Here is a 15,417-nt window from a genome sequence, read left to right on the forward strand (position 1 = left end):
TCCCTCAGTTGACTTGCTCCTCAGCTGGCTATAAATGCAGGCTCACCTCTGGCAGGGCTCAGTTGAAAGCCTTCACTCCACCTCTGCACCTTTTGAAGTTCTTGTCTTTTCCCCAACCTGATTCCACTCGATGTTTCACAGGCTGCCAGTCCAAATGTACTCAAACTCCTCCTGACCCACAACAGGTCAAGCCCTGACTTGAGAGTCACCTTTTACCTATGTTAAATTTTAATTTCAGACAAATGACAATGTGTATGTCCTAAACACTGCAGGGAGGCAAAAATACTGTCTTAAGCATCCTGTATATTTGCTAAATGCCGCAATCCTACTTGTCCCTCCCCTTTATTTATGCTCATGTTCAGGATTGGCATCATCATCTCATCTGCACCACTGGTGGCTGACACACCCATACCACCCTGCAGAGAGCCCTTCCCGGCTAGCAGATCGGTGGTTGTTGGGGGGGTGGGGGAGAGTGTTTCCGGACACCACTGACCTGGTGTGCATTCACCCCAGCCCTGTGGCCATAAACCTTCCCTCCTCTCATGGCTGGAAGTTTGATCCATCTCATCCTTCACCTCCCAAGAGACCTTCCCTGACTACTCCATCAAAACGCACCTCGCTTCACCCTGCTTCTCCCTTCTCTCCATCTTCACCCCTTTCTCCTCTTCCCTCCCCTGAAAGAGACAATAAACATTACTGTTACATAAACTATTTTATTTAAATAAAATCAGGGGCAGACCCTTTCCCCCCATACACACAGGCACATGCATGCACGCACGCACGCCCACATCCTCCTCCATTTTCCCTCCACCCATGGCCACCTCAAACCTGGCAGTTCTCATCATGACCATCCTGTTTTAACCCTGGGACAGAGACAACCTCTATTTGAAGGCCCTGCCCCAACCCACCCTAGCCCTCCTAGTTGATGGCAGCGGCACACAGGCCTAGGCACAAATTCTCCTGTCCAGAGTCCAGCTCTCAGCCCTCCTGGGGTGGGACAGGAGGATTGGTTCCCCAAGGCACCCAGATCCAGTGTAGCTTCCCTGCCTTTCCCCCACACAGCATGGGAGTGCCATCAGACACCTGAAACTGCTCCCTATGGAGGGTGGGTTCCCTCACCGCAGGCCAACCCTGCCCTGTATCAGCAGAGGCTCTGCAGCCAAACCTGAGCTTCCCCCAAGGGATTCTGGACTAGGTATGGTTTGGTTTCGGGAAGAGTGAGGGAGAGCAATTGAGCACCAAATTCCCTAACTCCACCCGACAGAAGAATGCCGAGATTTGGTTCAGCATCCTCTACCCAGAAAAAGTAAACAGACCTAACTCCACAGCAGAAATGGGAAGAGCTTCAGCCATCAGAACCTCACTGCATCTCCACCCCCCAACATGGACCCACTAGCACCTTGGCAATGTTGGACACAGCCCAGCTGGGGAAACACAATGCACACGGGCGCCCGTTTGTAGTGTTGGTTGACAATGGGACTGGGCTTCACCTTCCGACACCAGTATCCCTCAAGTCCTGCTTTGAGGCACAGGTGGCTTCAGTCATAAGGGAGCACTAGAAGGGATGGGTGGTGTCTTCCAGAGGCACACAGTCCCGCAGCATTTCTTACATGTTACCCATGAGCAGGCTGGGACAGAGGATGGGCTGCTGGAGGGTTCCGCAACATCCCAGGAACCACCTGGGAGATGAGTAGGTGGGAGGGGGACCCATCCATTCACTCAAGCTGGGGGGACCAAGATGCTGGGACCCAGATCCAGTGCCCCCCTCTCTGATGGTTTCCCTGTGCCACCCAGACAAATTTCCCTGAGGGGAAAAACCAGACAGAAGTCAGAAAGAGGGCAGCAGACAGACAGACTGTGAAGGACCAACAAGGGGAAAGGAGATGTCAGAGCCAAAGACAAGCCTTCTGAAAGGGTAAGGCAAAGAGAGCTGCCACCTGTGGGGGCAGGGCAAGGTGAGAAAGCCAGGACATATACAACAGACTCAAGACACAGCCAACCTGACCTCTCTGGGGAAGTAAGGACCCGAGGAGAGGGAGCTGGGAACCTGCAGGGCCCTCCTTGGGCCAGTGGTGGTATGAACGCATCAGCCACCCTGAGCACCGGGCTACAGGCTGATACTGCGCTGGTGGCGACCTCCACGACCCCCACTCCGGGGACCCAGCTCCTGGCCATCTAGACTGGTGTGGTCCGAGAGACCTCGCAGGTGCTCCACGGAATCGCACTTCTGCAGGTCCGAAGCCACAGTGCGCAGGCTCAGCAGGCTCAGCGTGTCAGTGTCCGGGGCAGCGCCAGGCCCCAGGCTGACGCCTTCCTCCAGCCCTCCACCCTCCGCCCCCTCGATGATCCCGCTGTCCGCATCCTCGCCACCATCAGGCCCAGCCTCCGCCCCCACTGGAGAGGAACGCCTCTGGCCCGGGGTATGAGCAGGCTGGCCCCGGCGCCGCGCATGAATCTGCTCGCTGATCTGCTCCAGGTTGCGCAAGGCGACTGAGTAACGGGTCTTGGCCTGGGCCACCTGCTGCTCCAGCTCTGTCACCTTGGCCTTGTGCTCCTGCAGAGGGAGGGTCAGAGTCAGGTGACCCTTGGGGCAACTGTCTGAGGCCCCTGGAGCTGCCAAGTCCTCTCAGACCCACTGAGATGTCCCTTCCCCAATCTTGGCTCTGCTCACCCCCAACCACTAATCTGCAGTGCAGAACCAGCCCTACCCAGCCCCTCTTCACTCCTCTTCTTCCTGGGATCCTCCTTCCCCAGCAATCTGCCCTGGTCCTACCTGGCATTCCAGGGTCTGCCTCCCAGGTCTTCATTCCCATCCACTGTTCCCGTTCCCTATCTGGCCAATTCCTCTCCCCTTTCTCTCTGGTTTCCCCCAATTCTCACTTCTTCTCCTTTACATCCCTTCTCTGTCAGCATCCATTCCCCACCCCCACCTCCCATTCCTGTGGAATCATTCTGAGCATACTTGTCCCACGACACCGGCCTGGTGGATGGCCCAGAGAAACAGACTAGTGTCCCCTTCACCAGCCCTCCCTTTCTGTGCCTGCTCCCTCCCATCTTCCGCCCCTCCCCCCACACTCAGCTACCTCCAGGATCTGGCTGAACTGGGCCTTGAGCTCAAAGTAGGGCCGGCTCTTGCCAATGGCGCGGCGGAGGGTCTTCTGCAGGGCCTGAACCCGAGCCTCGGCCTGCTGGCACAGCCGCGTCACGCGCTGGTGCTCCCGCTCACCACGAAGCCGCTCTTCCTCTGCCTCGTTCACCTGGGCCAGGTGGGGCGGAGCACACACACCACTGAACACGGACCCACACTCCTGCTCCTACAGCCTGCCCAGTCTGTCACTCCAAATGGTAAACTGTCTACAGAGCCCGGAGAAGGCACTGAGCTCCCAAGGCACAAGAGAACTGTGAGTCCTCGCGCCTGCCTGCTGTTACCTGCGCAACCCGCCACCTCTCAGCTTCGCTGCCGCCAGGAGGGGCCGAGGTCCTCAGCCCACTCACGAGCGTGCGGGAAATGTCCATCCCTCTGTGACACATCTGCCACATCGTGGTCCTCAGAGCTCACCCTTGGGGGTTGGGGGGAGGGAGGAGCCTCACTGGGAGAGCCACAGCTCTGCACTGGGCTCCCCGGGTTTCCATGTCCAAGCAGCTAACAGGCAAGGACTCCAGCCGCCGCATCCACCAAGACCAAGGAGTCGACCTCACACACACACAGCTTCAGCAAGCAACCCCTCCCCCAGTGCTGTGTGAGCTCCAGAGAAGGGGAACTCCTGCTCTCACGTGACCCATGGGCCTGGACTAAGGAGCACACAAAAGAGCTTAAGAAATGACCACTCCTCAGGAGCCGACACTTACTCCTGCAGAATAAATGACTGTGTCATCTCAAACATTTTTTTTTAGGTGTGTTTTTTTTTTTAATGTGGACCATTTTTAAAGTCTTTTTTGAATTTGTTACATTGTTTTATCTTTTGTTTTTTTTTGGCCACCAGCCATGTGGGATCTTAGCTCCCCCCACCAGGGATCAAAACCACACCTTCTGCACTGGAAGGTGAAGTCTTAACCACCAGAGAAGTACACCCCCCCACCCTACCCCCACCCCCCCACCCTACCCCCACCCCCACCCCCGCCCCCCAAAAACAATTCTTGTGTTGAAATCCTAACCTTAATGTGGGCCCTCTAAGAAGTGATTAGCTCAAGAGTGGGGAGCTCTCACGAATGAAATTATCTGCCTTATAAAAGAGGCTTCAGAGAGCTCCCCAGGTCCTTCAGCCATGTAATAATATAGTGAAAAGACAGCTGGCCATATGGGAAGCAAGAAGCAGGCCCTCAGCAAACACCAAATCTGCCTGTGCCTTGATCTTGAAATATTCTAGCCTCCAGAATATAAACTTTTGATGTTTAAGCCACCCAGTCTGTTATTTTGTAGTAAAGCCAATGGACTAAGACACTTGCTCTTTACAAGGCGAAGGTGGGAGACTAGAACTGATGCCAGGGATCCTCCCACTCCCCAGCCCCCACAGAAGCGAAGCGAAAGTCTCTCAGTCACATCCGACTCCAGGCCAGAATACTGGAGTGGGCAGCCTTTCCCTTTTCCAGAGGATCTTCCCAACCCAGGTATCAAACCCAGGTCTCCCACATTGCAGGTGGATTCTTTACCACCTGAGCCACAAGCGAATCCCATAGAAAAGACTGGAAATAATACACAAATTATAAAAGGTACACTGGCAGAGCTCAAAACCAAGAAAGGAAGAATATTCAGAAAATAGAAACAAAGGGTCACAGCTAAACATAACAGAGGAGAGTTGAATCCAGAGCATTCAGGAATGAACTACTTGAGTCACTCCCACATCTGGAGGCAAAGATTCAAGAAGAGCTGAGAAGGACCTTCTAAGTCAAAAGGAAGTATATATGGGACACAAGGAGGCCAAACAGGGCAGAGAGCTAGGACCAGATTTTTCCTAAAACAGAATCAAAACTGAGGGAAGGCAGGAGCAGGAGAGAGACAGAAAGCAGTGAGGAAGGTGACAGGATTCAGGGAAAGCAAACGAAGTACCAGAACTGGCAGAAGGGACCAGTTAGCACTGCCTGGCTCACCTTGCAGGTGGCGTGGTTGAGCATCTCCTGCCATGTGGGGTCCAGCCGGTTCTTGTCAGCCATGACGCCCTGCTCAGCCACAAACACCATCTCCCGGGCAGCGTTGTGCATGCTCACAGCCCGCTCATACCGCAGTGCTGCCTTCTGTGTCTCCTGCTGGGCCTGGGAGGGAGGGTGGGGAAGGACCTCAGGAGACTGAGCTGCAAAGACCCCTAGCTGCCCATGGAGACCCTCCTTGCGCAAGGACAAGAGAAGGAAAAAGGCCCACTGTAATGTTGGCTTCACCTCCCAAACTGCACTAAGGATAAGTGCTGAGGAAGCAAAATTCTACAAAGAATATGTTCCAAGGGTAAGCTAAGAGAAGAAATGCATGTAGAAATAGAAGGATACTGCCAGTGGAGGGCAAAGCGTAAAAAATCCAGCACTCTCCAAGGCTGCTGGACTTTTGCCCTAAGAAGAACAAAGAAAACTCCACACCTTTTAGTTGGAAGGTGGTTAGTTGATGGTTGAGACCATCAGCTCCAGTCCAGCAGATGAGCTGAATGAAATAACCAGACAACTGCCTGGAGATAGTCATCATAACATAGTTACCAAACAAAACACTAGAAACAAACCTAAGTTTTCAGTTATAGGAAACTGGTTAAACAAATAATAGTTCATCTAACATAAGAAAATCTTAAGTTCCTAAAAGCAATGTCATGGATGGGTAATTCTTGACATGGAATCATGTCCTCAAATAATAAAAAGATAAAAACAGTACATGTGTGATCCCATTTTGGCAGGATATATTTTTTTTTAAAAAATTTTTTTAGCGATTATTTGTGCTGTATTAATCGCATTTCTATTTTCTATGTTTCATGATGTTTTGATATCTTGGAGGTCTTCCTGGCCCTTCTAGGGCTGCCTAACTTCTAGAGACAGTGAACTACTCTGTGAGCACACTTTGTATATGCAAATCCACCTATCTGAAGCCCATCACCTACTTTATCTAACTCTCTTAAGCCAGTATTTCCCCTGCTCTACTGGAGAAGGAAATGGCAACCCACTCCAGTATTCTTGCCTGGAGAATCCCATGGAAGGAGAAGCTTGGTGGGCTACAATCCATGGGATCGCAAAGAGTCGGACACGACTGAGTGACTTCACTCACTCACTCACTCCCCTGTGCTAAATCACTGAAAGGCTAGGTACCAGAAAACTAAAGACCTTCCCCATAGTCCAGAGCCTGCCTCTGTTATTCAAACTGGCCAATCCTAAATTTGCTCAAAGCTGCCTACCCTGTCTTACCCACTCCTTCCCGTGAAAACAACGATAAAGGCTCTACAATAAAAGCTCTGAGATAAGCTTTCCCCTCACATTTTCTGCCTCCTCACCCACTCAGGTGCTTCCCCATGTAGTCCTGAATAATCTGACAGGGGGTGCCATTGCCTTCTCCGTCTAGTCTCTTAGGAACTAAGTAATAAACTTTTTTAAGGCAGTTGTCTCTGTGTCTGTCACCTTACCATAATTGACTAAAACAACTTTCAGGTACAAAAATCACAAAACATGCATGTGGTTGGATCTGGAGAGATTCTGGTTCTCTTATCTTTTTTCATAGTTACAAGTTACACTTACAGCCTTCCAATAGTGACCCCATATAATTTATACAAAGAAAAATTTAAAAAGAAGGAAATAGGGTAAAAGAGTGGAGAAGTAAGCAAAGAGAGCATGAACCAAAGGGGATACAAGAGGAAAAGATAACTAGAAAAGGTGCTCTGTCTCACACCCCATACAGAGACAGAAGACTACAGGGCCAGGCTCTGCATGCAGCCCCCCACCCCAGAATGTGGGTCAGCTGGCCGTACCTCCTTAGCCAGCCGCCGAGCTTCATAGTAGGGCCTGGCCTTCTCGATGCAGCTCCCTAAGTGGGAGCCCTGCGTGTTGAGCTTCCTTGCTGACTCCTGCAGGATCCTCCGGTAGGTGGTCCTGGCCTCCTGGCAAAAGAATAGGGACACAGGCAGAGGGAGGCATGTGCATGGGTCCTAACCCCTCTTGTTTTTCACACATGCCCCTTCCCCTGCCACTGTACTGAAAGAGGACAGAAAATGATGAAAGCACCTCTGGAATCAGCCCAAGAGTGTGAGGAAAAGAAGCATCACTCACATCCAGCTGCAGCTCCACTTGGTTGATTTCCTCACTGGCCTGGTTCAGATGCTCCAGCTCCTCCTGCCACAGAGAGAGGCAGAAAGTTAGAGCACCAAAGGAAAGCAGCCTCATATGAACCAGGCAGGGCAGGAACATGGGTACAGAGGGAAAGCCCAGCCAAGTAGGGAAGGGAAGAAATGGAACAGGTCACTGTCAAATGGCTTCTTGTCAGAGATCTAATAACATACAGCCTCTTGTAATCCTCACAATTCCACCTCTATATCATGCAGTAAATCCCCATTTTAAGGACAAGAGAATTGAGGTTCAGTATGGAAAACTCCTACGCACACAACACAGTGGCAACAAGTCTGCTGCCATCAGACTGCACCACCACCTCCTCCTCCTCCTCCAGCCAGGAGTCTCCTCAGAGCTAATGGTCTCTGTCCCAGGCAAGGAGAAACCCCTGGGCCCTATTCACCCAGCACATTTTTACTACATACTTACACACTCAGCACCATGAAACCTACAATTTAGAGCACAAAGATGCAGCAACAGGCCCTTGGTCATGTGAGGAGCCATAGGAGAGGAGGGCATGATAAGGACTGGGAACCAACAGCAGAGCAGGTGACCAGGGCAGGCAGGTTGTCAGGAGAGAAGCCAGAGAGGCTGGGCACAGGGACAGGATACTCGGACTTCTCCCAATGGCAGGGGCAACCTCTCAGAGCTTGATGCCCCCAGTGGTTTAGGAAGGCAGACTTGGGCAATGTAGGGAAAGCTTGGAGGGGCCAGAGAGACAAAAGTGGAGGCTGTCTAAAGTACTCCAGGTGGGAAAGGAGAGGGCAGATCCCTGGGAAATCCAGGATGCAAAATTATTAGGACTTCGTGAACAATTAAGGTCAAGATCAGGGAAGAACACATGGTTCTAACTGCTTGGGCGGTGGTGACAGAACCCCACGTCCCCACACAGTAGATCCTATGGCAAGGAGGGAGAGCCTCAGGAAGAAGTTCACCAGACACACTGGCCTGAACTCCTTACTGGCCCCAAGCACTGGCAAAAGCAGCAAAAACCACCCGTGCGTTTCAGTGGCAGGGAGGGTGCTGGCCTGAGTATCCTCCCCTCCCCTTGGTCAAGTTCCTGGGGCCCAGGGAGCCAATGACAATCCCGAGGAAGAGCAGTGCCTAGAGAGATGCCTGGTGCTCAGCTATAGCTTCCTCCTCCAGAAGCCCTGGACAGGCCAGCAGTAGCCAGCCTGGTGTCTGCCTGCTGCCCATGACCACGCCCTACACTCCACCTGCACCTGGAAGTGAGGAACGCTGCCATCACTGCTCCTGCATACTTCATTTGGCCCTTTCAAAAGCCCACTGTGTGATCCCCCTTTAGTCCTTTTATTTCTGTACCTCACCTCAAGCTCTAAAAGATTTGAGTCAGCCAGTAAGAATGCAAGAAATCAAGTTATGTGCTCTAATTACAGTATAAGATAGAACACAGAGGAGGAAACATGCAACAAAACCAGGAACAATGATATGAAAATACGCATACTCACAACAATGTAGACTCTGCCTCAGAGAGGACACAAACTTGTCTCTCAACTTTTCAGAACAGAGATATCTGACAGAAATATAATGTGAGCCTTATATGGAATGTTTAGTTTTATAAAAGCCACATTTGTAAAAGAAAGAAAACCACCAAGATGAAATTTTAACAGTACATTTAACTCAATATATCTAAAATAATAACACAGTTTCAACCTGTTATCAACATAAAATAATAATTACCAATATTGTAACTTTTTATTTTAAACCATGGCTTTGAAATCCACATGCATCTGACCTTAGAGCACAGCTTAACGTGGATGGTCGGATGTGGCTCCTGTACTGGTCTGTGTAGATCTAGAAGCTAGTGCACAAGATTCACTGATTAGTCACACAACTCAGTGCTCATAAGGTAACAACTGGCCACTGTGGAAAACAGGCCGCCGGTGTGGCTCAGAGGACCCCAGAGGAAGCCTGGGGCAGTGCCAACACCAGCCTACGCACACACAGCTTTGAGTTTCACAGTGCCTTCCTGACAGGGACGTCCCCTTCAGCTAATGAGATCACCACAAAGAAACTGTCAGAAAAGACAATTCCTGTCTGGGTGAGAGGCAACCAGGCCCTCTTTGGGCTCTGCTTTCTGTGGCTGAACTTGGCCCACAGGGAGTTTCAGATATCTAAGGGAGGAGGTGACCAGTCCTTTCAGCAGTTCCCACTGGAATACTCTCTAGCTCATCCCATTCACATTTGATAGATGGGGCAGAGGCAGGGAATCAGGGATGGAGTTAGGACCCAGGACTGGACCTATGATCTGGCTTTCCTGCTACTATTGATTACATTCCTAGGACTAATGATGTCCTTAGATGGATACCTCGAAGACAGGAGTACCACCACCTAAGGAAACCTACAGTCCTGGTAAGATAATAGTAATTTTGGGGGAGAAGAGAAAGAGGTGGGTAAAAGGCACCCTGTAATGTTCCTCTGAGCAAACCAAGGTCTAAAACAGGATCCCATTTGGTTCCACAGCCCAAAGCACTCCCAGACCCTGACAAGACCATCAGAGGAGTGAATGGCAAGTCATCGTCACTAGAAAGAAAACGAAAGACTTTGGCTCTTGGTCTACAGAAGCAGGCGTGTATGTCTTTCTATACTGAAACTTGTACCCATGAAGCACCTCCAGCAATTTAAAAAGGCTTCCTATTGACTCTGAGGTCTGCTCCTCAGAGGCACAAAGCTCTAACAGGACAAGGAGACTGGGGAGAGAGCAGGCTGGAGGGCAAAGGGTTAGGGGATGGGGTAGCCAGGCTGAGGCAGACCGAGGGCAAAGCACAGCAGGAAGCCAACAAGCGCCCAAGGCTCTGCTTTGGACCACTGGCAACATATTCCATTTGGCCTGCTGCACCAGGGACTCCTGGCACCTGACTGAAATCGAATTCGAGGAGGATGAAGTCTGAGTCAGCATTCACCATCCATCAGTGAGCCTGCAGCCCGCAGGGAGGGTGACCTTCCCTGAGCACACCAGGCTGATGCCCAGGATGCCAGACCACTGAGTCAAAGGCAGTTAGGAGACAGATGCTCTTGCCCAACTTGTGCAAGCCATTAAAACACTCAAGGCCAAAATGAAGTATAATCTTATAAACTGTGTTGTACACCTGAAATTTATATAATATCCTAAATCAAATATTGGTATATCTTGATTTTAAAAAAAAAAAAACCCAAGTCCACAGTCAGTCAGGAGGATTAGGGTGATACAGGACCTAAAGACTTAGAAATAAAGTAAAAATGACCTCCAGAGCAAGCTAAACTAAACATTTCAGACAACCCAGAGATTGCAAAGTCACTCTGAGGAGGAGAAGGTGAATGAAAGCATCTACTTACCTGAGGAAAGAAATGTGTCCATCACAAAGAGGGCTGAGAAAGGTCATAGGAGAGAAGACCCAGGCCCATCCCAGTACTACCCTCCTCTATTCCTTCCTGCCACTGGGACCCTACCTCTCAGAAAGCTAAGGCCCAGCCTGGATGCCTCAGAAAAACTGTGCTGAGGTCAAGGCACAGAGAGACATCCAGTGGACTTCCCTGGGGTGCAGCACACTTCAGGTAGGCCTACAGCTGGCAGCCACCTGGCTTCCCTCCAACTTCCAGAAGGATTCCAGACAACTTCCAGGCAAGAAGGCACAAGCTGTCTGTCTGCCAAGAATCCCCATTCCCCACGCCAGAAAGAGCCTGGGCCTAAGGGACCATTTCTGAGAGTTCCAGAAAATACCTGAATAGGGTCTCGATCCTTGGGCTATCCTTGGATCAGTGGATTCGCCCAGGCCACCAGTCATAACTTCTCACCCCAAACAAGAGGAGAATGTACATGTCTGGCCGAAGCTCAGGAACGAGTGTTTCTAAACTTCCCTGGGAGGTACTGATGGATTTGTGGGTAGAGACCCACTGAACGCACCAATCTATTTAAAGTGCTAAAATATAGGATCAGGATAACATGATCTTGCATACTGTCAACACTACAAAGAAACTCAAAAGACACATACCCAATGTCTTTCTCATCTAGAAGAGACCAAACCCAGATCTGAAGGCCACCAGCCTTCACCATGAAAGGCGCTCCTCACATCAAGCTGCCTCTTCCACCCAGCAAAAAGACGCTGCATCTCTGCTGAGGCCAGAGCACTAGTCCAGCCTCATCAGCGAGGAAGGCCTCTACAATAAGACCTTGCCTCCCTACATAACCTACAACATTCCAAAACGTGCCTCCTGGTTTAGCAATAGGGACTAGGGTCCTTCTGTCCGTCTGGCTTCATTAACACTGCAGGCTCACTCAAGGCAAGGTGAATCTTACTCTCGCTCAGTATTCTCTGACCCTCACTGCTGCTGCTGCTGCTGCTAAGTCGCTTCAGTCGTGTCCGACTCTATGGGACCCCATAGACGGCAGCCCACCAGGATCCCCCGTCCCTGGGATTCTCCAGGCAAGAACACTGGAGTGGGTTGCCATTTCCTTCTCCAATGCATAAAAGTGAAAAGTGAAAGTGAAGTCGCTCAGTCGTGCCCAACTCTTCGCGACCCCATGGACTGCAGCCTACCAGGCTCCTCCGTCCATGGGATTTTCCAGGCAAGAGTATTGGAGTGGGGTGCCATCGCCTTCTCCGCTGACCCTCACAGAGTTCACCAAATACAACTGTCGATGATGATGGAAATGTTCTACATCTGCCCTGCCAGCAACACCTGAGGAACTCTATTTTTTTAATTGATTCTTAACTGAATGTAAGTATCCACATGCAGCTAGTGGCTACTTTATTGAACAGTGCAGAATTAAAGTTGCCCTTTAACACCACCACCTTTGCCTGTGTAGGCAATGGAAAAATATACAGGAGCAGAAGCGACAAAGCAAAGAAACCACAACTTATTCTCCTCTGCAGCTGAGCAAGGAATGATGCAAAGGGGAATATGAAGAATGTCAACAGGCCCTCCTCCCTGACAAAGAGATCTCTTTCTCAAAGCAAGACCTACAAACTTTCATCAAAGATAGGCAACAGAGTTTGTGAAAGAAAAGAATCACAGGACAGAGTCAGAGCAGAGCAGCAAAGAGCTGTGCAAGTAAGCTACACCAAGCCTTCATCTTACAAATGAAGAAAAGGCAGCTCAAAAAGGTTATGTAACTTACATGAAAATCACAAATCATAGGGCTAGAGGATGCTTGAATCTCAGCCCAAGGCTTTTTTCACTACGACTTGTGTCCTAGGCGGCCAATATATCTATATAGAACTAGCAGGAGAAATTGAGTTGTTTTCAATGCAATGCCCATGAAACAGAGCAGAAATAAATTACTGACTCATGCCAGTAAACAAATGGCTCACCACTGCTACACTATCAGCACAGACAGTTTCCCCACACACGTCCCAGGAAACTCCACCAAGAGAAAGCAGGAAGGATGCTAGGACTAGCTTTGAAAACTTCCTGACTCACTAAAGTAACCTAATAAAGGTCTGTTGACAGAGAAGCCCAGGAATGAGAGCACTGGGAGGCTCTTACTCACCTGCAGAGGTGTGAATCACTGCCACATCAGAATCTGGGGGATGCTATCATACCAAACAGCAGACTCAGGCCCCAAACATACAGGAGCACCCTGGCTCTCACCTGCCTAAACAGCTTCTCCAGGGGACTCTTCTCTGCCACTGTCCAGAAACACCACAATCCAGCCTCAGCCAGTCATGTATCTACCACGTATGCTGCCTGTCCTCCTCCTCCACTGCCTCCTTCACAAAGTTCTGCCCCTCTGCTGCTGCTGCTGCTAAGTCGCTTCAGTCATGTCCGACTCTGTGCAACCCCAGAGACGGCAGCCCACCAGGCTCCCCCATCCCTGGGATTCTCCAGGCAAGAACTGGAGTGGGTTGCCATTTCCTTCTCCAACGCATGAAAGTGAAAAGTGACAGTGAAGTTGCTCAGTAGTGTCCGACTCTTCGAGACCCCATGGACTGCAGCCCACCAGGCTCCTCCGTCCATGGGATTTTCCAGGCAAGAGTACTGGAGTGGGTTGGTATCTGCCCCTCTACCAACTAGTAAATGCTCCAAGGCAACAGATCAGCTCTTCCACTCGTTTGATTGACCCAGCATCCTCAAAGCAAGAAATGTGTATTATGAAGGATTGACCACACCTGATATAACTCTTCGCACACATCAGATTTCCTTACAGGTCTAAGCCTGGTGCCACCTTTATAAGACATGAAGAGTCTCACCTTTCACAAATAAGAATGTCCCTGGGAGGCACTGATAGGAAAGCAGGAGAGGGGAAAGGATTCAAAATTGCCTCCAATCTCAAAGCCATCTTCTCTCACATCCCATTTACACTGCATCTCTGAGTCAACAGCCCCTTAGCGTATTTGGAAAAGAAACAACAGTTCTACTTTCTTTTGACCTAAAGTGTGCTTCCTACTGCCAATTCGTCACTTCAATTTATCAGTAAAGCCAGCAGCAACACATCCCAGGCACTCAGGCCCAGCCTCTCTCTGTACTCCCACCGTACACAACTCTTTCAGCACTGTGACACTACACTGCAATGATTTGTTGACAATCACTGTTTTCTTTTCCTGCCCCAGTGCACTGGGAAAAGAGTAAGTCTAACTCCTCACTTATCTGACAGTTCTTCAGGAAAGCTAGAATTTAATTTCCCTATCCTCCCCCAGCTCAGTCTTCTCACCTGTATTCTAGGATCCAGTTCTTCTTCTTCTCTTGGGGACAATTTGGATTCACTGCTGTTGCTTCCGCCTCCTCCAGACTCCTCTGCAACTGGGCTCCGAGGGACTTCATCCTCTACAACCTCAGGCCGAAGCTCCCCCTGTGGGGTCTCCCGCCCCCCTGGAATCTGCCTGAGTTCAGCCATGCTGGCAGGGAGAAGGCACAGCCCTAAGCATAAAAGAGGACTGACATGCTGGGACCAGGGCCCCAGCTTGGGGCTTCTTGGGCTCTGGGTGGCAAGAAGGATTTCTCTTCTCAGAGAGTGGAAAATGAGGGCACAGGAAGAACCTCAGGCTCGGTTAGAGGCCGAGATTCAAGTGGCCAGTGGAGTCCCAAGAGCTATAGCTTTGTATATGCAAAAGTCCTTCCCTCCCCGTCACAGGGAGTCCACCAGGAGAGACCCGGAGCAATAGCTCCGAGGCGGGGGGCAAAGGGGGCCTGGATCCTGGGCCGAGGCCTGCGAGGAGGAGCACCATTCGGGAGGGCGGAGGCAGGCGCCTCCAGGCTGTGGTGGCAACTGGAGAGAGAAGGCTGGGCCTGAGCAGAGGCTGCTGGCTAAGAGTCTCTGAGGAGCTGCAGGGGAAACAATGGCCAAGTACATAGTCAGCATTCGAACGTCGGTTACCAGCCTCTTTCCACCCTTCAGCCCCCCAAGGACTTTACTACCTTCCTCCCACACCTCCATATTCCGACCAACCCCCTCAACTCCTTTCCCGCGTCCCAGGATCTCTGGCCCCAGCCCCTCCCCCACCAGCGCCTTCCAGACTTTCCTCCGCATCCTAATCCTCTCCATCATTTCCCCCAACCCTTCCCCAGCCCGCGTCATTCCACCCCAGTAAGGCTTTGCAAATCACCTTTTAACCCCCAGCCCCACCCCACCTCCTCTTCTCTCTCCAATTCTGCGGACAACCCGAGCCTCGCATCTCCAACCCCCGCTCTTCCCAAATCACAAGGACCCTGGCCGCAAGCCTCCTACACAGCCAGGCGCAAAGCCCGCCCTCTGTTCGACTTTACCTCAGTTTACCTTCCCGTGCGCGGATCTCCTCTGCAAACAATCTTCCCCCGCCCTCCCCGCAACAAGCTGGTCCAACCAAATACAACGAGGCCGAAAGGAAACGGAAATACATCATCCTGTTAAAAAAACGACCTTCTTCCCTTTCGCCCCTCCCTCTCATGCTCTCCTGCTAACCAGGTTACGTCTGGATTCCTCAACGCTCATCTCCGCCTGGCCTCCGGTTTCCGTACAAAATGGTGTCTCACGGCGCTGACTCTCAGCTTACATTGCCTCCAGCCCATCCTCTACCACTGATAAATGAAACTGAAATATGGGAGGGTTGTGCCGAGAAAAACTACGGAGGATAATGAAAGTCGAGGGACCCTGGTGAGTAGGGAAAGGTTGGAAATAAAACAGAGATTAGACAATTGCCTCAAAAAGAGTGGTTG

General features: G+C 50.9%; 1 protein-coding gene across 2 annotated transcripts; it reads right to left on the reverse strand.

Moving 5' to 3' along the window:
* Positions 1-701: 701 nt before the first annotated feature.
* On the reverse strand, positions 702-15,072 carry SH3BP5L (SH3 binding domain protein 5 like). 2 transcript variants are annotated; one of them, XM_052643301.1, is made up of 7 exons: positions 14,989-15,072; positions 13,937-14,547; positions 7,228-7,290; positions 6,930-7,058; positions 5,089-5,250; positions 3,084-3,257; positions 702-2,554 (listed from the first exon to the last, which is right to left on the reverse strand). In XM_052643301.1, exons 2-7 carry the CDS (start codon positions 14,117-14,119, stop codon positions 2,108-2,110), a joined length of 1,158 nt encoding a protein of 385 aa, XP_052499261.1. In that variant the 5' UTR covers positions 14,120-14,547; positions 14,989-15,072; the 3' UTR covers positions 702-2,107. The 2 variants fall into 2 exon arrangements, with proteins under 2 accessions (XP_052499261.1, XP_052499262.1); XM_052643302.1 differs by having other exon boundaries at positions 14,999-15,057.
* Between the last annotated feature and the right edge of the window lie 345 nt (positions 15,073-15,417).

The sequence above is a fragment of the Budorcas taxicolor genome, chromosome 7 (assembly GCF_023091745.1).
Source record: "Budorcas taxicolor isolate Tak-1 chromosome 7, Takin1.1, whole genome shotgun sequence".
In the NCBI taxonomy this organism is placed as follows: Eukaryota; Metazoa; Chordata; class Mammalia; order Artiodactyla; family Bovidae; genus Budorcas; species Budorcas taxicolor.

Coding starts and splice junctions, on each gene's coding strand:
- SH3BP5L (XM_052643301.1), bottom strand. CDS start 14,119: ATGGCTGAACTCAGGCAGATTCCAGGGGGGCGGGAGACCCCACAGGGG. Junction 7,291..13,936: donor AACTGGATCCTAGAATACAG/GTGAGAAGACTG, acceptor TCTCTGTGGCAG/GAGGAGCTGGAGCATCTGAA. Junction 3,258..5,088: donor TCAACCACGCCACCTGCAAG/GTGAGCCAGGCA, acceptor CACCTGGCCCAG/GTGAACGAGGCAGAGGAAGA.